Raw genomic sequence first — 27,000 nt, forward strand, 5'->3', positions numbered from 1 at the left:
TAATTGTTTATTTTTTTCATATAATTTTATTTTTCTTAAAATTGATTATTTCTGTACACAATCACAAATAGTATCTTCTTGCATTTGCCTTCTCTAACTAAAAATGGTAATGGAAGGAAAAATAGATCTGCTAATCTGCTCTTTTTATACATGTCTATGATTATCTATTTACTATTATGTATGCTTTAAATAATTTAGTAAAAATTATTATAAGCAGACATGTTTTGATGTTTTCAAAATTTAGAACACATTATGGAAGTTTTCTGATTGTTTGCTGTATTTTATTGTAAATAATTATGCATAAACCAATATTTCATTATTGTTAATATTTTTTATATATGTATTTGCAATAAGGGCACAAAGATAAACACTCACCATGTAATCTTGCAACAGATTTGGCTTTATTACACTAAATAAAAATTTCAATTTAACACTACCTGGCACTGGAAACAAGAATATCCAACAATATTTATAAGTAATCTTTATACAGTTACTGAAATTTAGCAATGTATGCACAAAATCATCTCATTGATCCACAAATAATTTAGTGATCAGAGACCACCACATTTTAACTGATCATGCAAACAAAAAAAAACCAGAAATAATATGCACAGAGGGGGGTTTTTTCAATGTATAATACAGGAATTTCTCATTTGATGACAAATTACTAATCTACTTTTCAATTCATGATCCTCAGAATGGGGTAAATATGTTTCTCTAAGTAATTTTTAAATGGTCATGTATATAATCGACACTTTTTTAAGTGACGATTGCAGGTAGGAGGATTGAATGTTGTTACTTGTGCAGACTTACAAAGAAGGCCCATAAAGGAAATAAGAGTCATATAATAATTACTTAGCCCACACATTTCTATTGCCAATATCTAAACAATTTTAGTTTTAAAACAAAAATCTTTCTTTATAATGCAACTGTATACTGAATAAATTAGATAAGGACAGCAAATGGACCATCTGAGATATAAGTCAATACTAAAAATGACTAAGCTCTATGATTATGTTTGATATATTCAATTTCTGTTAATTATTTTTCAATTAATTTATAAATCTTATAAATGATTTAGGAAGAAAATAAAGGAGGCATTAATTTTATAAATATGAATCATACTTTTGTACCACTGAGGGAAGTAATTGAATTGGCACTATTTAAAAACGTTAATTATCACAAATATTCACTGTTTTGAACAAGGTTTTTCAATAATAATACAGTATAGTATTTTGTAAATACTAGTGAAAATACAATATACAGTATTATGCAAATACAGACAATTCTTCAATATATTTATTTTGTTTGTACAAAATGCAGAAATAATTTTTAACGATACGATAGCCTTGATTATTATTATAAAAATTTTTGTTATGCTTAAAATCAATGAAAATTCAACACGAAGCAACATGCAACGGAGAAAAATTCAACACGAAGCGACACACAACGGAGAAAAATTTGAACATTGGACAGGTTAATGTATTTTTTCGTACATAATGGGTAATCGGAACAACCCCAGTCCCCAATTGATTCCGATTTTCGACTCTCTACTGTAATTTAATTTAATACATGTTAATACATTCTATCCTTATAACAATTTTTTCCTTTCTCTTGAAATGACTAATACTAGAAGACACATGATCCAATCACACTGTAATGTATAAATGATATTGCCTATAATAAATTCCTTTTGTGTTGTAATGTAGATTGTATTTCTTTTCATTACAGTTAAATATTTATAAGAATATTTAATAATAATAAAAACAAACTTAATAAAACAAAGAATTATTTTAAATTAATTGCACTAATTGTCTATGAATGAAATAAGTATTTAGGATAAAATGTAAAAACTTTAATTATAAAATTATTTTAAATATTAAGAAAATAAATTATAAAATAAAGTAGCACTGTAATGAAACAAGGTGTGTTGCCATTGTTGTCTGAATAGGAACATTTTCAGCTCAAACAGCTATAAACACAGAAGTACGAGGTCTGTTTCAAAAAGTTTGGGAACTTTTTGAACAGACCTCGTACTTTGAATAGTGCACCTCCAGTTGGTTATTTTTTAATCTGCTTGGAGATCCACAGAAATGAGCTCTTTGAAAGAGCGCATTGTTCTGTGAAACTGTGTGTGAAACTCGGGAAATCCTTCATAGAAACTTTTCAGTTGATTACCAAGGCTTATGGTGAGGGTGGGTGAAACATTTCCATGCCCCAAAAGAACTCAACAAATTTGCTGAAATGTTAAGGTGATGTTAACTGTTTTTTTCGATGCAAAGGGGTTGTGCATCACAAATACCTACCTACAGGCCAGACAGTCAACACAGTACTACCCGGGGATTACGAAATGCCTAAGAGACAGAATCAGGCAAAAACGGCCCAAACTTTGGAGGAGTGGCAAGTGATTTTTTCACCATGACAATGCGTCTCTCAGAACTCGTGAGTTTTTTGGCCAAAAACAAGACTGCTGTGCTTCCACACGCACCCTACTCACATGACTGGCTCCAGCAACTTTTTCTTGTTCCCTAAACTAAAAAACTCACTCAAAGGAAAAAGATTTGCCTCCATTCCTGAGATAAAGAAAAATTTGACGGTGGAGCTTATAAGCATTCCAGAAGAAGCGCTCCAGGATGGTTTCAAAAAGTGGAAACACTGTTGAGATAAGTGTATACTTTGGAGAGGAGACTACTTTGAAGGGGACCCTGACCAATAAATTGTAATTGAAGTATTATTTTTGTAATAAATAAAGTTCAGGAACTTTTTGAACAGACCTCATATGTGGATGTATGCCATATTGTCTGCTTTTGTCTTTTCATTGTTTTTGCATTTTTCTCTGTTCTTTGTTCTTTTCACCATTGAGAACTTTCTGATCTTCATTGTTCTTCTTTCTTGGAGGTAAGGGCCACTTCCTCGAATCACCAGTATAATACAAAGTTACCTTAGGGCATATGAGGCAAAGGAAAGTCACTTTTTGAGTTGTGCTCAAAAACAACGAAAGGAGAGAGACATGACAGTGTCTGGTGCCTGAATAGAAAGGTGAAGCCATAACTTTGAACAGGAACCTTGAAATTCCTGTGCCAAAGTTAGTGTGTTGGAGTTGGCATTCAACTTGACCAGTTGTGAATTTTGAACCAGAGACCGACAATTTGGATACAAGAAAAGACCCTTTGGATGGAAAAAAGACGACAAAAGCATGTATTGTGTATAAGAAGTTTCCACATTGCCCCTCATGATAACACGATGTTTGTATGACCCGAGTATTTTTGTTTTGTCCTATCCACCATATTTGCTATTTCTTACCCTCTATCTTTAATCTTACTTTCTTAGTTTAAGTTTCGTATTAAAAGTTAGTGATAAGGAATTCTCTTTGTAAGAAGTATTCTTGATTTTTGTATGGATTAGTATTATTGTAATTCAGTGTGTTGTTGTCATATTCTTGTAATAGTTCTGCCAACGATCGGCAGAACTATTACAAAAATTTTGGGTTTTGGGTGACTGCTGGATAATCTGTTCTAGAGTTGGCATCCATTGTTTGAACCTGTATATAATTATATCATGCATAAATAAATTCAATTTTCTAACATTTACTGTGTGTGTTTCTTGCTTTGTTGGATGTTTACCTTAGTCATCTAATGGGAACCCTTTCTCAAACTTCACAAATGATTAAAGCAATTTGTGGCAATTTATTGCCATTTCATTATTTTTTCTTTATTTCTTTTATTCATGTGGAGGTTAGTTAGATTGGCTGGTAATTAATTATGTTTTATGCTGTAATAGAGAGACATAATAAGAATGGTAATGCTACAAAAGAGGAGGATGAAGAGTAGCCCAGGCAGGATAAATGAGAAGACAAGAGAACAGGGTTCTATTCTCTTTGATTTTCCTGGGATGCAGAAGGTTGTGCAATCAGGTAAATAGTTTCTGATTTTGTATTAAAAATTAACTAAGAAAAAGAGAAGACTCCATACAAATGCATTCAATGAGAAATTTGTGAAATACTATGAAAGTAAAGATCCAAAGGTGAAAACATACGTTAAGCCTCCAATATCTACATCAATGATGGGACACACTATATTGAATGGAGCAAATTTGAAAGGCCAGTAGAAATGTCAACCACAAATGGATCTTCATAACTTGTAAGGACAAAATCACAAAAAAAAGGACTTTTTGAACTAATTAGTGGCCAGCCATGTTCTTCTGGATCTATTTCTTATTCAGTTGCTTAAATCTTCTTCCTTCATGTTTTGCTTTGTGTTACATCTCTCAATGTTGTTTGTCATAGTAAATTATCTTGTTATTTGATGGTCTTAAAAATGATAATCCATTACACAAACATTATGAAACTGAATTTCTAGTATGCAGTTGTAAGCTTCTTGTCTCTAATGAATTAAATAATTATCTCAAACTACCAACTGGCAGAGATATACAAATTTCAAGTTTTCTCAGCTTAGTATATGTTCATAAATGTATTGTCAATCCACTGTAATAATTTTTTTGTAAGAACTATCCTGAAATATTGATGAGAGTATACCTGTCTTGTATATAAAATAATAATTGTTCATTTTGTTATAGAAAACAAATCTTGTAACTGACACACACACGCATGCTAAAAATGATAGTATTTATAATAATAACTATCAAATGTATAACTACTATCAAAATATATACAAATTATAAACTTTTAAACCAAAATGTACTCTAAGCACTTGAAATCAGATTAAATCTACAGAACAAAGAAAAGATAATGATGGGACTTTTGGTTTGCTGAAATGCAATGTTAGACTTGTTTGATTTTCAGCATACAGATCATATGTCTATATAAAAATGAAACTCTGATTCTGATTGCCTGTGTGTGACATTTTTCAAATGCTTATTTCTTTACATATATACATATAGATAATTATAATTTTATAAATTGCATCATATAATAACAAATTAAGATTAAACTACAGTGACATTCTGTTAATCCAGCATCACTGGTACCAATGCAGTGCTGGGTTATTGAATATGCTGCCTTATTGTATGGTGAAAGTTTTTCCAGTTTTTTCAATTTCCTGGACAGAATTTCACAGATTTTTGCATGTAAAACTGTAAAAATCTGTCTTTTATGATTGTTTAACACACCATTTCAATTTTCCAGGATTTTCCTACCCATAATTGATTAGAAACAAAAACACTATTCTCACTTTCTGCTCTGTTCATTTTTATTGTATATGAATACAGACAAACCCTAATTATCAAAGTACATGAACAGTAATGTACTGTAGGTGTTTTCATGATAATTATTCCTTTCCAGTATGCTAGATATTTTTGCTTCTCATATGAAATCCATGCACTATCTTTAGAAACTTTTCTAAAAACTTTAAAGTTTTTAGAAAAATCATGCATGAGCTAACTGATTTTATTTAGCATATCATCATGTCATCTTGGCATTTGTCATCTCTAAAAAGAAAAAAAAACCCACATCTTTTTCCAAGAACTGCACATTTTAAATGCTTTTACACAAAAATCTTAACTCTGAACCTACTCTGATAACCCCTTCCCCAATGATGAGCTTGACATCTGGCTTTTCAGTTTGCCAGAATATTGAATGCTGGGTTAACTGAATTTCACTGTATTAGCATGATATGATATATTAAAAAGAATATTTTTAAATTTCTGATTTTTGAAATAAAAATAATCTTATCATACCATAAAGATCAGGAGTTCCCAAATTCATTAAACATATTTTCTGTACAATATCTACAATAGCTAATCCACATTCATTTCCATATGCCATCCTTGAAGAGAAATAAAGGTATATATATTATAAATAAATAAATAATTAAATCTATAATTTATAAATAATAGAACAATATTTTACAGGCCAAAACAGGAATTCACACTAAGTGCAGTTATGTGTCCTGGTGGTTGCCCATCAATCCATGGAGTTAAACAAACTAATTCAGCTTGAAAACCAGGAATCTTCTTTACTGGTCCTGATTTTACCTTCAGAGTAGTGTGATATTCATTTTTCTGTTATTTAAAAGTATTATAATAATAAATAATTATTAATTATTCACTTTTAATTAAAATATTTATAATATCAAAACATAATATATTGTATAAAAGCCTTTTCACAGATAATTATGTTATAACATAATTATCTGTGAAACTATTCAATTTGAAATACACTATTTACTATTGTTTACCTTAATATTTTTGTACAGTCCATTTTGAATACTTTTTCTTTTTGTTCATAGGAATGACTTCTTTAGATGTTTATCAATTACTGTGTAAAAATGTATAACTAAAATCTATAATAAATATGAAACACAATTGTGCTAGCCATTTATAGTAGAGCTATTATAGTATCTGCTTATTTTATTTTTATTTTGAAATTTATTGTGGAGCACAAGTACAGTAATTTTGTGCAGATAACTCATGGGTTATTTGTGTTTGAAAGATAATTTGAAAGGAGTAAATTCCCATCATGAGTTAAAGTTAACTCACACTATATGACTGACTGGTGGCAGAAACCAATCTACTGAATGAAAATTAACTTATTTGTATGTTAATAAGAAATAATACTAACAAAGAAATTGTCAGTGTGTCTTAATAAATTTTAATAAAATTTAATTAATAATTATGTTAAAAGTATAAAATCTCTATATTAAATTTGTAATATTCACTAAAAGTGTTAATCAGAGTTATTAGCAATCAAATGTCGTACTATTTTATAGTACAGTAGAGCGTCGATAAATGGAACCAATTGGGGACTGGGGTCCTTCCAGTTAATGATTTGTTCCAGTTTTCGACTTTGTACAAAAAATACATTAACCTGTCCGATGTTCAAATTTTTCTCCATTGCGTATCGCTTCCTGTTGAATTTTTCTCCGTTGCGTGTCGCTTCGTGTTGAATTTTCGTCGATTTTAAGCCTAACGAAAATTTTTATAATAATCATCGAGGCTATCGTATCGTTAAAAATTATTTCTGCATTTTGTACAAACAAAATAAATATATTAAAGAATATAAAAAACACAAAAATTATACTTTAGAAGTAAATTTAGTATCAAAAACATTTGATTCAGCACGACACAGTCCGACTGAAAATCGTTCCACTTTCCGGCCATTCCACTTACTGACGTTCCACTTATCGACGCTCTACTGTAGTTTAACACAAATATGAAAATTTTTAGTAGTGAAAGGGTCACGGAGGAAGATGATGCTATTACATTTAAGAATAAATTCTAGAATTTTTGAAAATGGAAGAATTAAATGTAAATATTCAAAACATTATAGCAGAATTTAAACATTTATGTGATAATGTCTGACCTACAGAAGAGATCTGTAGGCCTATTATTTCAAACATTGAAAAACAAATAGCTAAACCACTTTTTAATGCATTTAGCAATATTTTAAATAACTCTGTAAGTAGAGATGAAGAGTTTTGTCAGATGGAAAATAATAATTTGATTAAAGATATTTCAGATGAAAAAATAACATGTCTGTTTCATAAAAAAAAAAAAAAAATTGATAATGCAGACACTGACTGTGAATCAGGATATTCAAATGATGATGAAAAATTTGATAAGAATATAATCTCAGCAAAATGAAAAGAAGAAATTCTTAACTTACATAAGAAACACCCAAAATGAAAATTACACACATTACAGTGGAAAGGAACTAAAAAATTAAAACATTTTAGTGATTTATATAAATGGGAAAAACAATTTAAATCTCGAAAACATAGAACTGAAACATTAAAAATCATTAAAGAACATACTAAACAAACGTTTGACGAAGCTCGAGGCAGCTATAAAATTGTTAAAGGTAATCAATTAAAAATATGGGCATTACAAAAATTTCTTGAGCTGAATAGTTCAATTAAGTTTACAGCTAGTGATTCCTGGATTGCAAAATTGAAAAAAGAATACAGATTAGTATCTAGAAAAATTACAAAACTTGTAAATAAAACAAAAATAGTAAACGAAAACAATATTTTAGTAAAAGCTGCACAATTTCAAACAGTACAAAAATTTTTATTGCCATCTTAGTCATGTAACTTTATATTCAATACAGATCAGTGTGGTTTTCATACGAAATAATTTCACCAAGAACACTTTCATATAAAAGAGAAAAAATTATTATTGTATTCGTACATTCTCCAAGTAATAAAGTTACGCATTCCTACACTCTTCAATATTTAATTAATGCTAACGGATAAGTTGTAGGTAATGTACAAGTATTTATTTGCTTACAAGAGGCTCGTGGAACCTTTGGACCTAGAGTTCAAAGATCGCTGTTTAATGCCCAAAATGTAACTGTTACAGCTAGCTCATCTGGCAAATTATCTACAGCAATTATTACAAACTATGTAAAAGATGTATTATCTCCAAATATAACAGAAAACTCATTATTAATAATTGACTCATGGAGTGGACAACAAATATTAATATTTATAATACAGTATTTCACATAATACAGTATCTACAAATCAAAATTCATGTGAAGTACTAATTATCCCACCAAAGTATATGTCTATACGCCAACCTTTAGATGTTGGATTTCATAGACAATTAAAACTTTTAGCCAAAGAAATTTTAAATGCTATACAATTATTCTGTAATGATTCTTTGATGAAATTGTTTTAGAGAATTAGAAATGCCATAATAAAATTACATTCGATTCATCATCATCAATTATCTGCACCAATATTTAATAACTTGATTAAATATGCATGGTTTGCTTCTGGCAATTCTTATGTCAATTCTTAATGGCAATTCTTAAATGTAAAACAAGTTTGTTTTTCTTTTTTAAACACTGACAGTTTAAAATTGTGTTGAGAATAATTGCCAAAATCTTCGATTTGTTAAATGTGCACAATGTCAACAGGTTCTTTGTTTATTTTGCTTTGTTGAAAAATATCACGTAAATAGTTGCCCATCTAATAATTTGTGAATGTAATAACTTTTCAGTTAAATATATCTATTAAAATGTATTTAATTATTATGTTTTGATTATTTTCTTTATATTTATTCTATCATTAACAATGAAATATAATATAAAAGTAAAGTAGTATATATATTTAATCTTTTATAATGTTTCAGTTTATTCCTTATTCCACTCTGTAAATGTAATACAGTGATATCTCAGTTTTCATCGATAATCCATCCGAAAACAAATTGGCAAAATCCAAGGCAATTGTTTCCATATGAGTCAATATAAATCCAATTAATTCATTCTAGACACCAAAATGCATACCAATAACACATTTTATAGAGAATACAGGGTTTAATACTAAAAACAATAAGAAATCAATATAAAATGAGTATAAAAAACTAATATGATGGTCTCTGAAACAGAATTGCCATCTCACTGTTTTTGATAGATTGAAATTAATAATAACTGTTTGGCATCTTCAATTGTTTGCGATCTCTGTTTCGTTAGCACATTTACGCCTTTCACTACATTGGCCTCCTTTATTGCTTCCTTTTTCACCACAATGGAACTTATCATGGATGGCAACTTCCTGTACAGTACATGCGGTTGATTTCAGCAATCTTAATGCTGCTCTTGTATTTTTTAATGATTTCCTTCAACTCGATTGTGTTCCTGGCCTTCTTCTTCAAAGGGCTGCTGGCTCTGGAAACTTTCTTTGGTTCCACGATGGAGGTAAAAGGAAGGGAAGCAATGGAAATTTTTGGCTAGATGCATGAAGTAATGTTCATACAGAAAGAAACAATGCCACACTGAGCAGAAAAACATGTGGGTTGCTCTTTGTTTTCGCAAAATTAGCAATGAGGTCATGTGTCACACCTAAGAAAACTGACAATTTAAAAAAAAAAAAAAAAAAAAAAAAAAAAAAAATCAACAAAAGTCAGCTTAATGCTATGCCAGACCAAGATCAAGGCATAACTCTAAGAAAAGCTATTGAGATATCATGAAATTTTTATCCTAGTCTTTATATTTTTTCAGCCAAACTATTTGGTAAAATTTTGACTGATTTTTGGATCAGAAAGGACATAAGCAGAATGATGTATAGTTATTATGTAGGTGGTGTGTTGGGCTTAGGATGAAAGACAGAAAACTTGAAATTTTGTATAAATACAATTTATTTGAGAGAGAAAGAGTGAGAGAGAGATTTTACATCCATATTGATTAATATAGATGCCTCTAATCACAGTATTATGAAAGTCCTAAGATGATGGCTGTCTTCATTGCTAAACTTGTTCTCCTTGCAAAGATTATTCCATAAGAGTGTCAATTGATCTGCTGAGTCACACCATAGAAAAAGGAAGTTCTTTATAGTCACAAAATAGAAATAAGCATTTGTAGAAAAACTCTTAGAAATAGTTAATTTTGAGATACACTCCAAGCAGAGATTCCTCAACTGGCAACAACGTGAGAGGTTTGGCAAATTGAACAAAAGGACAAAGAACTAGTGGCAGACTTACTGTTCTGTACATAATACAGAACAGTGTGCTGGGTTGGAAGCCACTGAGTAGACAAACAGGGAATACTACATGTCATTGGAACATCATGAGTTTTTATGGATTAAATCCATCAATCAAAAACATCAATTAGTTTCAAATTTTCTTCTCCACAATCCAATTGGTACTATTCTGTCACCAGGTGAAATTGAGAAAACATTTGTATTTCAAGAAAGATCAATGTTGACAATTATTCTAATGTTATTCATAAATTTCCTGCCAGAAATGTCAGCCCAACAGAAACAATGATTATCATAATATGCAAGAAAATTCAAACAAAAATGTACATTCATTTACAAAAATATTAAAAAAGGAGTGTTAAGGTAAGTGTCTGAACATTCTCACCTCCAGAGCTTCAAATTATTATGCTGTTTGCATGCTGTTTGTGTATGTGTCTTATTCAGAAATTTCCTGACTGATATGTTTAGTATGCTAGCTTTCTGTAGTCTGACATGTGCTAATATGAAGGTCTAAGGTTTCTAGATCATCATTACTGTTATTTTCTTTCACAGATTTTATGTAAATTAATATGTATTTTACTTTTTTTAAATAAATCTGATTATGTTTGAAATGCACCAAGAAAAACATTTGCTTGTACTGAATAAAATGTTTCAATTTCTAAGTATTGATATTTATAATATTAATAAATCATGAATTATTTTGCACACTCATTAAATAATCAAACATACATATAATGAATCTGCTTAAAACATACACACACACAAAAAACGAACCTTTTTAGGACTTTCTGAAGTGCTAGAGAATGACCCATGTTGAGAAGCTACATTTAGCGTTGGTCGGGGTGGAAATTCAAATTCTGTGAAACATTCAGGATTATCATCTATTTCATACAATATTGGTATTTCTATAATCTGAAAAAATATAACATAAATTAAATATTTTATAATAATGAAAATTTCTGTCCATAATTCATTTCTCATTTTGATATTTCTTAGTCTTAATAGATGACACCCAATTAGGCTATTAAATCAAGAGTTTATTGCACATATATATATTTCATTGCAGAAAATATGACTTAATATTAAATTTGAAATTTATTAAAATTATTTTCTACTAAGCTTCTATTTTCAATTAAATACAAACAACACCTTAACACTGGGGTAGTTAAATTACTTTACTAAACATTTTTCATCTCTATCAATGAGTCCTCATCAGGTAAATAGTGTTCGCATTCAGAACAACTTAACATCAAACGTTTCTTCAAAAATTTTTTAAATGGAATTAAAATCAAGAAAAAGAACAAGAATATAGTTAATAAACTTTTAACAAATTTTTACAATAAATTAAAAATTTCAATTATTATAATAATAAACTATCCCAAAAAAATTAATACAACAACATAACTATGTAATATTTAAGACTGCCAACTGCCCAGTATTGGTGCACATACTACAGGCATATAATGGAGGAGTTTTCCAAATAAAAGAACTCCTACATGGTATATATAAAAGAGCCCCTAATTTATGTTGAATACTTTGAAACGACAAGGATCCACTTCCAGAATAAACTAAAGCAAGGGTATACAAGATCTTGATAGTTAACAAAGAACTTAACCTAAAAATGGCTTGTGTTGGGGTAACTAGGAGGAATTTTAAAGCCAGAGTTAAAGAACATCAATACGATGTAAGGAAAAGGAAAGAAAGCATGGCACTGGCTGTTAGCGCAAACACATGAGGAACTTTGGTAATTTCAGAGGAATCTAAAATCATTAATGAAGTATACCCGCCCTCTATAGCTATAAATAAAGAAAAAAATTGAGATTTTTAAACACAGACTTAAAAATGAATGTGTTAATACCAGGGACATAGAGTGATTTGTAATCGTGTATCTCCATGCCATTGGAAAAGAACTTGGGCCAAGTAAAAACACCTTATAGTATGTGCAGCAATACTAGGCAGTTGGCAGTCTTAAATATTACATAGTTATGTTATTATATTAATTTTTTTGTGAAAGTTTATTGTTATTATAATAATTGAGATTTTTAATTTATTGCAAAAATTTGTTAAATACTGAACCTGTTACCGGTGTAATTTGCGTGAAAAAATCTTCTTTCCACAAATGAAAACGTTTGTGGAAATGTAGTGTAATGAAGTGTAATTTTTAATTTGTTAAAAATTCGTTAACTATATTCTTGTTCTTTTTCTTGATTTTAATTCCATTTAAAAAATTTTTGAAGAAACGTTTGATGTTAGGATGTTCTGAATTCAACATTATTTACCCGACGAAGCCTCATTGACAGAGCTGAAAAATGTTTAGTAAAGTGATTTAACTACCCCAGTGTTAAAGTGTTGTTTATATTTAATTAAAATTATAATGTCAAATTATTTACCATTACAAATGAATAAATTTTATTTCATACTTTCTACTTAAGTTTATGTTAATTATTATTCCTTACAGTATTTTTGCATTAAATAACAAAAATAAAAATTAATTTAAACAAAACAATATAAATAAAAATATATAGTAGAAATTTATTAATTTTTATTTCAAAACATGCTTTGAAATCCCTCCATTAAACATTAACTGTGTTCTTAAAACAAAACAAAAAAAAACAGCTTTCAAATCAAATAAAGTAAATTAAATTGATTTAAGTAAGGAAAATTAATGAAATGAATAATATATTTAATCAATTTTTATTAGAAAGAAATTGTAAAATCTAATACTTACAGGAATTTCAGTAACTGATTCTGTCTTATTAAACTTAAATAAAATTACATGGGCACTGGCTCCTGCTACTGCCAATGTTCTACTTTCTGCACAAAATGAAACTTTTTCTATTGCTAAAGGATCATCTTCATAATTTTCAAAACTCCTAGTTTTAGGTTGTTCAAATATTTTGATGCTTTTAAGTTTATATAAAATTTGTAAAGAAACTGGGAAAAAAAACTTTAAATAATTACTAAATGAGACACATTATTAAACAAAAATTATTTTTTAAATGCATCATTATATAATAACTTTTTCAAGAAAGATAACTAATGGAAAAACCTGTTATGAAACAATAATAAAGTAAAAATTATAATTACTTTACTGAAATCCATTAAATCCCACAAATTTACTGAATAATGAAATATCATCAATAAAATCAAAATCTGATTATTAAATTTACATGGTTTTGTGGACTCCAATAAAGTAGATTATTGAAATTTCTTCTCTTAAACAAAATAATTTGCTTTTCTCCCACATACATCATTATTCAATGATAAGAGAAAAGCAAATGAATTACAATATTCTTTCATTTATTCTTCTATATAAAATAGAAATAAATTTTTTGATCTCATATTCAAAAATATTAAACTCCTATATTTATTCTAATATTAACTAATATTATCATTAATAATTTTTCATATAGGTAACTGTGATGCTATAAATTAAACTAAATTCTAAAATAAAAACCCCCCAAAGACTTTATGAATGAAAACTAAACACAATTGAAATGGAAGATTAGGAGAAAAAAAAAATTATCTTTGACTTAAATAAGTAAAAACAGATATTTCTTACTTATTCTGTTTACTTGAGTTTTGATGATATTGAAAAATTAATAAATAATACTTTAGAGAATATAAATACTACAACTAACTAACTAACTAACTAACTATCAAAACTGAAAAATGATAAAAATCAAAATTTGTTTATTTTTAATTCAACCATTTTGCACATAACTTAATTTTCAAAAAGGGAAAATAATAATGCAAGTAATCTTTGATAACAAATAATGCCTGTCTTACTATATTCCTAATTATATTTCACCTTTCATCTTAACAAATCACTATCTTTCATGCAATAATATGTATTAACTAATATGCATTTTAAAAATTCCTCTTTAGTTGAGTAATGTGTACAACTATACAAACAAGTTTATATAATTGCTTACAATATTATGTAAATTTGTTAATGTTTAATAATGTGTAAGTTATATCATTGAAATTAAGTAAAATTTTTTCAATATTGGACTTATTTTCTTTATTAAAGAAAAAACAATTCTAAAAAAATACATATTTCAAAAATTTCCACATAACAGTTCAACCATCTACCAAACCAGGCAAGAACTTAAAAGTTATAAACACTCAAAACCTTAAATTATCCTAGCAGGTAGGCCCTATGTGATACATCCTTATAAAGTATATTGCATCAACTATGAGTGGACACTTTCCATTGGTCTTTTTATTTTATTTTAAATTCAGATTTATCTACAGTTGTTCTATGCATTTAACATTCTGAATGTTGAAGCTTAAAGCAATCCATTTCTGAATGTTTAAACCAGAAGCAGGTCTTAGAAGTAGACCAAAAGCATTTGTTACTGGATTTTCACTTATCTGCTAGGATAGTTCAAGTTTGAGTGCTTATAATTTTTAATTTCCACATAACAATTTAATTTAATGGTTCTGTAGAAATTTTTTTTTTTTTTATAAAACCATAATCAGAAAAAATAAAACAAAGAAATTCTCTGAATAATTTAAACAGTATTAATCTCCAATCCAAAAATTAATTTATGTGACCATGGACTATTTTCATTTGTTTTTATTCTCTAATACATTATAGCATACATACTTTAAAAACCTATGCATTGAATACTTTGACTTGTTAATCCTATTTTATTTTTAATACATTACATTCTGTTCTCACTTCTTCACTATTTCCACTTTTGACGTCTTTTTCCATTTACAGTATAATTTACTAAACTTGAATATGATATCTCTTCGTGTTTTTAATTTAATATTCCATCAAAGAACATTTCTCCAATATTCATCTATTTTAGAGTATTTGCACCATTTTACTAAAAAAATGGCTCTCTCAAGACAAGTAAATCTAATTCTATATATTAAAGTGGCGCATTCCCTGGAGAGGCTTATGTTGTAGATAGAAGCCAGATAGTGACATCTTGACTTGCATTACATCAGAAAGTCCAACTTAGAAAAAATTGACACAATCATATGACCATATTTCTGTATCTTTTGGCTGGAAAAGCCATGATATCAATCACAATTAATTTAAAACTGAATATAATACAAAATAACACAGAAACCACTAAAATCCAGAAAAACTCACTTAAATGCAACATCATCAACTATGACGTGCTGTTACACCAATTACAGCCAATTATATAATGTTCTTAATTTTTAAATTGTATTCTATCTTTCGCTTTGTAATTCTGTTCTATTTAAAGTTTTAGAGTTCACAGATATCTATAAAAAGAAGTTCTGGGCAAATCTCAACCTAATTTGGTATACATACTGTCATGAGTATGGAGTTGTCACAAAAGAATTTTATATCAAAATTCAGCCACTAGTGAAAATTTGGTGCTGCTGTCTCCGTAATGTGCATATAAGGAATATTGGCTGTTAAGAAATAAAGTGCAATAATTTTGTTTCAATTACAGATACGATTACAGATACAGAATGTGGAACCAATGACAAACAGATTAACAAGAAATGCACAGTCGGGCAAAGTAAGAACAGCAGCTGTTCATCTTTCCTATGTAATATGTACATTATGGAAATAGTAATGCCAAATTTTGCTACAGTGGTTGAATTTTTAAACAAAACTGTTATTTAGAAATTAAAGCTGCATACTAAGGACATGTTTAGTTACAATTTTCTAAATAGTTCTTCCTATAGAGAGTTTTAAACATCTACTCTTAATTATGATCACTGTGTATTTCAGTTCATTATATTATACAGTAATTATTTAATTTACTACATGAATATTCTAATACTGAAAATTTTGTGAAATATTTTTAAAAATATAATTAGAATTAAATCTAAATAACATTAAAATCACTATACCTGATGATGCATCCCAAAATTTTAATGATCCATCTGCATGACTAGAATAAAAAATAATTATTTTAGTTTTTATTTTCAAAACTATTGCAATTAAAAAACAGCAGAAATATAATACTTGAAGTAGAAAAGATATTAAATAAATATCAAAAGAAAATAGATAAGAAATAAGAAGAAAAAACAAAAACAAATGTTAGAAAATAAAAACATGAAAACATAAAAATTCTTTAACGCTGGAACTAATGTATGATTGATGACCAAACTGACATTTTGTATGTTTCCAGCAATGATGTTGACATAAAAATAAATGTTTTTGGCCTCGTTCAGGGGCCAGTGTTAGGCTTCTATATGAGATTTTATTCATTTTTAGCCAAACTTTTGGATTTGGGAACAATTTTTGAAAAACAAAATTCTGGAACAAAATCCATTTAAACCAACAAAACTGTCTGGTTATTTCCATTATGTCATCAACCAAGTCACTAATGTCAAACAAATGTAAAAAAAAATCCAACATCCCACAATAATTTTGTAAAAAACAAATTATAGCTCAAAAATAATAAAATACTGTCAAATGTACAAATGGCTATGTATTTATGCTTTTAAAATGTATCTTCACATAAAGGATTGTCTGTAAGTGATTTCAAAGAGTTGGAAATCATTTCTGCATCTTTACCATTTTTTACATATTCCTTGCTATGGAGCTCATATATCTCCCATGTTTCTAGTGTTCTCAGTTTATCAGTGTCTGTCTAGAGTTTCCTTAATTAATTTGGCATCATCCAATGCATTGACAACCTGACTATCACATATTGCTGTTGGCAAGGTTGAATTTCTGTTCCAACCTTCATGTCCATGCCCTGTTACTAGATCTTGTGTACATGAGGCTATCATCAAATCTGCCTACATATAGAGGTATGGAATAGACTCCCACAATTTATTAAAATTGTAATTACTTTTCATTTATTTTGATGGCACTGATGAAAACATGAAAGGTCAGTTTGGTCATCAAAAACAAAAAACTAATATAAAGAATTAATGATATTTATAAAAGATTATATATTATACATATATTATGAAGGAAAACAAAACTGAAGGAAAAATAGAAATGAATCATAATTAAGTAAAAAATATAAAAGAAATAGGGTAAGGTTGCCCAAGTAGTACCCCTTAAAATAACGTTCTCAGAAATCAGAGAATATGTTAGCAAACACATACTTATGAGTATCATTGGAAACCTTAGAAAACCCTGCTTTTATTTATTGCAAAAATTTAAATAGTCTGCACACATTTTCTTTAAACTCATAAAATTAAAAAAAATGAAATTGGTACAACTAAGGAAACCAGTACCTTAAGTCATACTACCTACTGCCTAAGTCGTACCTCAAACTAAAATTAAATAAATATATGGTTTAAATGAGTATATTTTATTAACACAACTACACAACTATATCTTCATTCACAGTCAATACAAACATATGTTTTTGTTTGTTTTGTAACTCCACCACATACATCATGAATCCAAGACTTGCATTTTAAACATTGAGTCATGTTTTATTCACGGATATTGTTGCATATTTTACAAAACCAATCGTCGTTTTTACTATTCTTCACCATTTTTGTTTCACATTCTTGTTTTTGTAATTTACGTTTAACAGAATTTTGCTTCATATCTTCTTTATGGGGGTACGACATAAGACACAGCGTGCATGTCAGTTCATATAGACCCAAAACTATTTTGAAAAAATCTTTCACAAAGCTGCAAGAGGCAAACAAATCGCTAATAGCTTCTTAAACTAAAAAAGCAAAATGTATTTAACTAGTGTTTTCTTACCTTAGGAGCTTCCACACACCAGATGAAAATTACCCTCAAATGACTATAAATGAATTTGTTTACCAAAAACAGTCTTAATTCCTTGAAACGCAGATGTGCATTGCCTATGCGCATAAGTACAACCGAGCCGTATAACTATACTCTGTTGCCATTTGTATGGTGGATAAAGTACTTTTGAAATCATTGAGGTATGATTTAAGCACTGGTATGACTTAGGCAACTTTCCCCTAAATGATGTTTATGATGATAAAAATTTTGATATATAAATTATAATGAAATATAAATTTTGCTATTTTGAAGTAGATGTATTAATACAATTATTTTAAACCATTTAGTTAATCTGAAGAAAACTTAATAATGAATATTTTTGATAAAACAAACTTATTACCATTACTAGAACACATCTGAAGTGTCCCATCCTCTTGTCTGAGGTTCGTATTTTTGTGAAGCTTTACTTGAAATTTAATTGAAAATAATTTTCAAACTCATGTAATCTTTGTGTTATCAAAGTAATATTAGAGTTGTTAGATGTTGGATCACCAGTGTACCACCAGTACAAAACAGATAGTTATAGTGAGTTGGAGACACAAGTATATTGATTCCAAACTCTGAAAGAGGCAAGTATTTGTCAACACTATAATTGCTTCTTTCCCTCTTCTAATCCATTCTTGTTTTTGTAGAAACATTTGACCCCAATAAAAGACAATGACTGATGATGACAACAGGTCGTTCATTAGAGAAATCCATAGTTTGTCCTCAATGAGTTGCCCCTCGCTTGGATACCTCCAGAATCCTCCTCTGTCTAGAGTGAACACCTCAAATAAATAAACTGTAAAGTGACTCCTTCAAAAAGTAAACTCCTTTAAAGTAACTTCTTGGAAAAGAGAACTCCTTCCATCCAAGTGAACTCCAATAGTCTTTTGATTGGTTAAGATTCCTTACCAGGTATCTATAGAAATTATATGTACGCTTTCTCTTCAACTTAGATCTTGTGAATAAGCTTTACGGTTTAAATATGAGATAATAACCTTTTTGTAGAACTAATGAACGAAAATTGTTATTGTTAGAATTGTGTTTGGTACAATTCCTCAATCTGTGCCATCCCTCATATCAGATCCAAACGCCTACAAATGCAACCACTTGCACGGAAAAATATGAAACTAGCGGCCATCTAGGTTTCTGTATCTACCTTGAAGACACAGTGGTGTCAGTCCTGACGAAATTATCTTTGCAAACATGGTATCGACCCTTCAGTGTCGTGGTGCTGAAGCATAGAGGGCACTTCATACATTGTCACACGTTTTTAAGTAAAACATAAAAATTTACAAAAAATATTTTGTATTAAGATTTTAAAAAGCAAAGATTGTCAATACTCTGATCACTCAATCTGATTCTTATTTTAGTAATGAAAAGTCCCACTACAAAGAATGCTCTTTCTGATTCATTTGATGTGAGTAGAGTCATGTTTAATGCATTTAAGAGAAGACAGATGTTATGTGTTTTTACACCTGTAGTCTAGTTTGTTTTTGAGATTGCAGTACTTTTTTTGCTCTCTAGTATTCTTGATTTGTCTACCTCATCTGCTTTAATAGCAGCATCAAGCTTATAGCCCGATAATTTGGCAATTTGTTTGGCTTTAATAATCAGGTTTATGAAGAAAAACTTCATACTTGCACACTTCGTACTCGTTTCTATCCATGCCCAATTTCTACAACCTGGCGTTATGCAGTTATTGAAGCCACTAGGCACGGTTAAAAATTAAGACAGCATAAGCACAATTATTCCAAATAATACAGGTTCCGACAAATAAAGAATTTTCAGAGTGCTGCCACAAATAAGCTACACACTGATTATTGACCATTTGTGACATGCCATAACTAGCAAAAATTTAAAAAACTAATAAGTAGGTTTAAATTTAATAAATACAAATGTATTCTGACAGTTTATGAGTTAATTATACTTTGTATTTGCAAAATTTCCTCAACCTTAACACAAAATGAGAAAAAAGTAAAGTTTTAAGAAATTTGCAGGATTTCCCAGGATGAGAAGAATTTCCCGGGATATTTCCTGGGGTAAAAAAACAACTGGGATCCTGGGATCCCGTTTGAGAAACCTTAGTCCCTACAGTTGATGGCATATGCAGATGATGTCGTTTTTTATCTTGACCAAGTTATGATGTGTGTTCCTGTGAACGAGAGGTTAATCTGTGGGGGTGATCTAAATGGTCATATTGGGAAGAGAAAGAATGCAGAAAGAAGAGTTACTGGGAGGTGGAGTGTGGGAGAAAGGAATGGAGAGGGAGAAAGACTAGTTGATCATGCTATAACTTTTGACTTTGCACTAGTTAACACCTACTTTGAGAAGAAAGTGAATCAGCTGGTTACATACATGAGTGGACGTAGATCCAGCCAGATTGATTTTTTCTTGTGCAGTAGGAGGCATCCAAGTAAAGTGAGAAACAGTAAGGTGTTAAATGGAGAAAGTATTATGCACAACATAGATCCAGCCAGATTGCATTTAAGAGATTGCATGAAAGATTGATTTAGGAGGGGGTCTTCTGGTGGATTGTGACTTTCTTATGGGCCATTACATGCCATTGTGTTAGCCAGACTGAACAAAGGATTAAATGGTGGAGATTGAAAGAGGAGGAATTGAGGAAAGAGTTTAATGCAAAGTGTTAAAAAAAAATTCAGTTCCTGGATGTGGAGGCTGTTGAATAGTAAGTGCATTTTGAAAGTTGGAGAAGAGATCTTGGGAAAAACTTCAGGGAAGAGGTCACCAGAAGGAAAGGAACTGAGGTACAATCCACAGTTAAACAAAAGAAAGAGACAAAGAAAGGGTGGGATTTGATGGGAAGGACAGAAGATAAAGAAACTTACCATTTGGCAAATAAAATGACTAAGAAGATGGTTGCTATTGTGAAAGCAAAGGCTTTAGAAGAGGCTTATAAATTCTTTGAAAGGAAAGATGGTGAAAGGCAGTTGATTGCCTTTCACCACCTTTCCTTTCAAAAAATTGAGAATTGCCAAAGCAAAGAGATAAGGCATCAAAAGATTTTACCACTATTAAACTGATTAAAGATGATAAAGGAGTGGTATTACAAGATTATGAAAAGATCAAGAAAGATGGGAAGTATATTTTAGGAATTTATTGAATGAGGAAAACCCTAAAACTTTATATGAGGATGGAAAGGCAACTGAAGGAGTAGTGCAGAGAAGAAGTGGAAAGGGTGCTTAGGGAAATAAAGACAGGGAAAGCAGTAGGCACTGATCGGATTCCGATGGAAACTTGGAGAGGTTTGGGTAAAAAGGGGATTGATATCCTCTGAGACCTTATGAACATACTCTGGCAGCAGGAGAAGATCACAGATGAATGGAGGAAGAGTATTCTTGTGCCTGTCTTTAAAGGTAAAGGGGATGTACAGGATATTATGGAAACTACAGAGGTATAAAGTTATTGTCCCATATTATGAAGATTTAGGAAAACATTGTAAAAAAAAAAAAAAAAAAAAAAATTAGACAGGAACCTGAGATTGGAGAGGAACAGTTCAGCTTTATGCCAGGAAGGGGTATGACTGATGCTACCTTTGCTTTGAAACAGCTAATGGAAAGGCACAGGGAAATGCAGGAAGATTTGCACATGGTGTTCATAGATCTGGAAAAAGCATATGATAAGGTACCAAGGCAAGAGATATGGAGATATTTGAGGGAAAAGAATGTTCCAGAAAAGACTCAAGTTAAGAGTACAGAAGAGTTCTCCATTAATGTTGGTTTACATCAGGGACCAGCCCTTAGCCCTTATTTTTTTGACCTGATAATGGTTGTGTTGGTGTGTAAGTGAAGGGTGAGGCTCTGTGGAGTATGCTGTTTGCAGATGATAGTGTGCTGTGTAAACCTTCCCAAACAAAGACTGAGAAGAAACTTGAAGATTGGAGGAAGGTTTTGGAAGAAAGGGGCATGAATATTAGCAGAACTAAAACAGCTTTATATGACTCTGAATGGTAGAGATGAGTGTAATATTAAAATCCACAATGTGCCACTCGCAAGTTGAGTGGTGTATTATGCGACAAGAAAGTTAGCTGCAATCTGAAAGGAAAATTGTATAAATCAGTTGTTAGACTTGCAATGTTATTTGTAGCTGAGACATGGACGATAACAAGAGCCCAAGAAAGATGGAGGTGGTGGAGATGAGAACATTGAGATGGATGTGTGGAGTGTTGAGGAAGGATAGAATAAGGAATGATTTTATTGGAGGTTCCGTTAAGGCTGGCCTCTTAAGCAAAAAGATGCAAGAATGTAGTTTGAGGTGGTTTGGCCATGTATAACAAAGAAGTGACAATTATGTTGGAAAGAAGATTGGAAAACTGACAGTAAAAGGAAAGAGGAAAAGAGGAAGACCAAAGAAAGATGCATTGGAAAGATAAGGTGGAAAAAGACTTGATCCAGAGGGGACTTAAGAGAGAAGAAGCCCTTGATAGAGAGAAATGGGGGAAATGTATTAGAGAAGGAAATGCTGACACCATATAAACATGGGAAAAGGCAAAGATAAAGAAGTAGATATACTGTTTTGATTGCACATGATGCACCAAGACAAAGGGATTGCAGATATTTGATAGAATAGAATACTATCAAAACAGTACTTCTAATAACTGGGTTCTATTAGGACAGAAAAAAATGATAATAGTACAGAAATTACAGATAGCAGCCAACAGATGCTATTATACATTTCAAAAATCTTGATCTTCATTGGTATCTCAACACAAAATTGTTTTAAAAAATTTTGATATATTCTATTACTATATATTGAGCAAAAGAATGGGTACTTAAAATGTATCATGAGAATCTTCTGAACATCCGAAAGAAAACTTTTGAGGAAAAATATGGTTCATATCAAGAGAACACAAAATGGAGGATTAAACTACTAATGAAATTTGTAAATTATACCATCAATCAAATGTGGTTACAGAGATTAAGAGATTCAGATTTAGACTGCTATGTTAAAAAATTATTGTCATGTGGATTAACAAAAAAAAAAAAAAATTATACTAGAAGTTGAATCACCTTAATCTGGAAATGTTGCAATTTCTGTAATCTGGCAATGGCCAGATTATAGAAATTGACTTTTAAGACTTCTAAGAATATCACTTACATGATCATTGTTTATTCCATATATGTATTGCAGTTATCAAAGGTTAAAACAAAATAGTCATTATATATATGAAACAATAAAAATTTGTTTAGGGCAATAAAGTCCAAAACTAAAAATAATATTTGTAATACTTGTAGCTCAGATTATATCTAAAGATAGCAGGGTTTTTATGGTCAGCAATGCCTTCAAGATATGTAGGATCACCAGGTATGTTTACATTGGAGGCAATAGAGAAGCAAGAAAATGGATTTTCTATGTTGGTATAGTCTTGGCAGTGTTATTAAATTAATGATTATCATCAACCACTGTTGCAATGTAAATTGCTTCCTTGTATTTTGGTGTTTCCTTAATTTTCTTTGGATCAAATAAACAAATACAACAGACCCATTAACTAGTAGAGGCAGATTCAAAACATGCATGGGAGTTGTTGGATCACAGAATGGCAGATTAAAGTGATTCAACTTGTAGCAAACCAATTGGTAAGAGAAAGCTGGAAAGATCTAGAAAAAGATGGTGTGACAATGTAGAGGTTAGCATCAAAAGCTGAGCATTAGTTTCTGGAAATGAAAGTCCTTGAATAGAGAGAAACAGAAAAAAAATAATGATAATGATAGCAGGATCCTACAGGAGATGTAGCACTAGGGGAGGAGAAAAATGTCTCTTTAAATAGCTTTGAAAGTAAATAATAAATGTTTGCTTTTTGCATGTGATTAAATTGGAAATAAAATTTAGGTTGCAAAACATCATATTTATGGTTGACTAATTACTGATCATATGATTCTTAAATAAACTGGTTGTTGCATTCATCAATATAACAATGGATTGCAAAATAGAGCTACCTAACAAACTTCTATAAAAATCAAAACATTTAACTTTAAAAAATATTTAGAAGATATTGTTTACAATAAACTTCCCAAAGCTCAATACATTCATATTGAACCAAACGGTCACCGTAATTAATTGGGCTATAAATTACTATCAATAATAATTAGATATTAAATAATTTGGTATTAGAGGTAGACATTATTTAGATCTCTTATCTAAATTAATAATTATAATTTTTAATAATTTATTAAATGATTTAGAACTGTCTAGAAAAAAAGAACTAGCCTGGAGCAGGACTTGAACCCACAATCTCCACTTACCATGCAGTGCACTTGCCAGTTATGTTACCTGGACCTCCAAGCAATTCTTTGCCTCTGAACATATGTAACTTTTAGATATAACCATACATGGTTACTCATGATACAGACTAGTTTTTTCTTCTAGATGGTTCTAAATTGTTTAATAAATTATTAAAAATTATAATTATTAATTTAAGACTTACGTCCACCACAAACCAAAAACGGTGCGTAGCTCAACTCTACAGCTTTCACTAACATTTTCAAACCAATGGTTCAATTATTAATTTAATAAGAGATGATACCTAACGCCTACCTCTAATACCAAATTACTTAATATCTGATCATTATTAATAGCAAATTTATAGTCTGATTAATTGTGGTGATCATTTGGTTGAGTAGAAAATATTGTTATTTTTAGATTAAAAAAAATTCATAAAATTATATATATAATTTTATGAATTTTTTAATATATAATAATAATAAATTTAATAAAATTGCATATATAATTTTATACGCAAAAATAATAAACCTTCAAAATAAATTATCTAATCATAAATTAATATTTATAGATTTTAAATAACTTTGCTATATGTATTATAGATATAGTCATGTAAAATAAATTTTCTTACCCAGTGATAATAATTTCAGGATAACTTAATGTTGATGTTCCCCATTCACCACCATTTATAGGCCACTCCTTAAATTACAGAAAATAATTAATTCATTGATAAATGATTATCATTTATAATATACTATACATTCACACATTACACAGATGAGAGTAAAAAAATACTGTAAACCAAAACTACTTTGTGACAGCAGAGGAAACTGTGGCATCATACTAGAACAGCTTATGTTCAATATGGTAGATTTATATTGAATTCAAAATTTATTTGCAGTAAAAGATTGATAGCCTGTACAGTGATGCTACCTGATACTAAAGCTGAGAAGTACTAGATGTAATATTTTCCACTATTGTTGTTTCATCTGATAATCAAGAAATTGAATGATGTATGAAATGTGAGATATTTCTTTGGTTTTAATATATCAACTGGATTTTTTTTTACAAGTATGTTTAAATTAAAGTATTATTCTTGCTTATAATTAATTATAAATATAATTAATTTTTACTAATTAATTTAGCTGGTATAAGTTATATAAGTAAATTTCATTGAGTTCAATGAAATATTCAACTCAAGGAGTTTGGAGTATTTTATACAATTGAAGAGTTACAAAGTAAGTAACTCCTCAATTGTATAAAATAATCTATGAATTACATGATGAAAGCATAGGGAGTGAAATTGCAGAATTATAAGATGTAGACAGCAAGATGAAACATCTCATATAAAGAGTTAATCTAGAATATAAAAAAAATTATCATGTAATTGTAATTTTTGAAGGAAAATGCCACTCTTGAATTATAACAGAAGTGAAAAAAGTAATGCATGTTTAAATGCAATGAAGTTTATTAGAAAATGTTGGTAGTGCCTGAACAAAAACACAAGAAATGGTTAATTTTCTGTCTTGATCATTTTATTTCATTTCTCTCTTATTCTTGAAAAATAATTTTCTACATTCAATATCACATTGTCAAGAAGTTTCATTTTCTAGTAATAAAAAGAAATAACATTTATTGTTTATTGAAGATTAAAACTGTTTGCTATGTGATAACTAATAAAAGTTATTATTTCTAATGAGTAATTTTGTTTCTCCCTTTTCCTTTCCTACTAGTAATTGCTGTAGAGTAACATTGACATGGAATCCACTATAGATTTATGCAGCAAACATGCTGTCATAAAGTTACCTATTGTGACTGGGTAAAATTGTAACAAATAATTTTCACAATATTGTTTAAAACAATGAATTAAGAATCAAGAACTCTATAAAGAAAGGGGAATGTTATATCTTCTTAAAATGACAACATATTTTGTCTAATAATCTGGTAATTATTATTATAAAAAAAGGTTAAAAGTGTCACAAAGTAATCCTGGCTTATGGTGCTATAATATTTTCAGTCTAATTCATAGATCATCCTCAGGATTCAACTTTTAGAATAGAATCATTCAAATGTCACAAAAAATATATATAATTTATAATCAATCATTTGCATAATTATAAAATAAAAGAAAATACAAACATTTTCTGCAAAATAACAAATAATTAAAAACAGTTTTATTCTGTTTGTTCTGTAAGCTGAAGTTAACCAAAGACATGATTGAAAAGATTTCCAATTAAATGACATTAATTGTATTAATTATTGCTACAATGTAAAATAAAACAGTACATTTTAAAATCAATTTTATAACTCAATGTGGAAATACAGACATTTTTAGTGTGTTAGATGTTAGCATCATGACAACTATAACAATTGTCTGCAACTTGAAGGCTCACACACAAACATTTTACATATTATGTTTTAGGGAAACAAGTAATATTTTGTTGTGCAATAAATCTCTTATTTGTTGTAATGGTTAGGTGGAAGTAACTAGGATAAAGAAAGAACAAAGACTAAAGTGGTTGAAATTGAAAAAAATGGGACCTAATAGAGAATTTTTAAAAAAAGAGATTGGAAGAATAATGTTACTGGAAGATGTGCAGATGATGGGAGTTTAATAGT

The 27,000-nt window shown here is 29.6% G+C and overlaps 1 protein-coding gene across 3 annotated transcripts in view; it reads right to left on the reverse strand.

Annotated features, from left to right (window-relative positions):
* The window catches only part of Tomosyn (syntaxin-binding protein tomosyn), a 371,800-nt gene that overhangs the window by 95,023 nt on the left and 249,777 nt on the right, over positions 1 to 27,000 (reverse strand). For all 3 annotated transcript variants that reach the window (XM_067269813.1, XM_067269812.1, XM_067269815.1), the window contains exons 13-18: positions 25,013 to 25,080; positions 16,284 to 16,324; positions 13,165 to 13,370; positions 11,211 to 11,348; positions 5,867 to 6,018; positions 5,695 to 5,783 (exon numbers count right to left, since the gene is read on the reverse strand). In XM_067269813.1, coding sequence (XP_067125914.1) covers positions 5,695 to 5,783; positions 5,867 to 6,018; positions 11,211 to 11,348; positions 13,165 to 13,370; positions 16,284 to 16,324; positions 25,013 to 25,080 — 694 coding nt within the window. The remainder of the gene's footprint in view (positions 1 to 5,694; positions 5,784 to 5,866; positions 6,019 to 11,210; positions 11,349 to 13,164; positions 13,371 to 16,283; positions 16,325 to 25,012; positions 25,081 to 27,000) is intronic.

The sequence above is a fragment of the Centruroides vittatus genome, unplaced genomic scaffold (assembly GCF_030686945.1).
Source record: "Centruroides vittatus isolate TY-2023 unplaced genomic scaffold, ASM3068694v2 contig_357, whole genome shotgun sequence".
Classification (NCBI taxonomy): Eukaryota; Metazoa; Arthropoda; class Arachnida; order Scorpiones; family Buthidae; genus Centruroides; species Centruroides vittatus.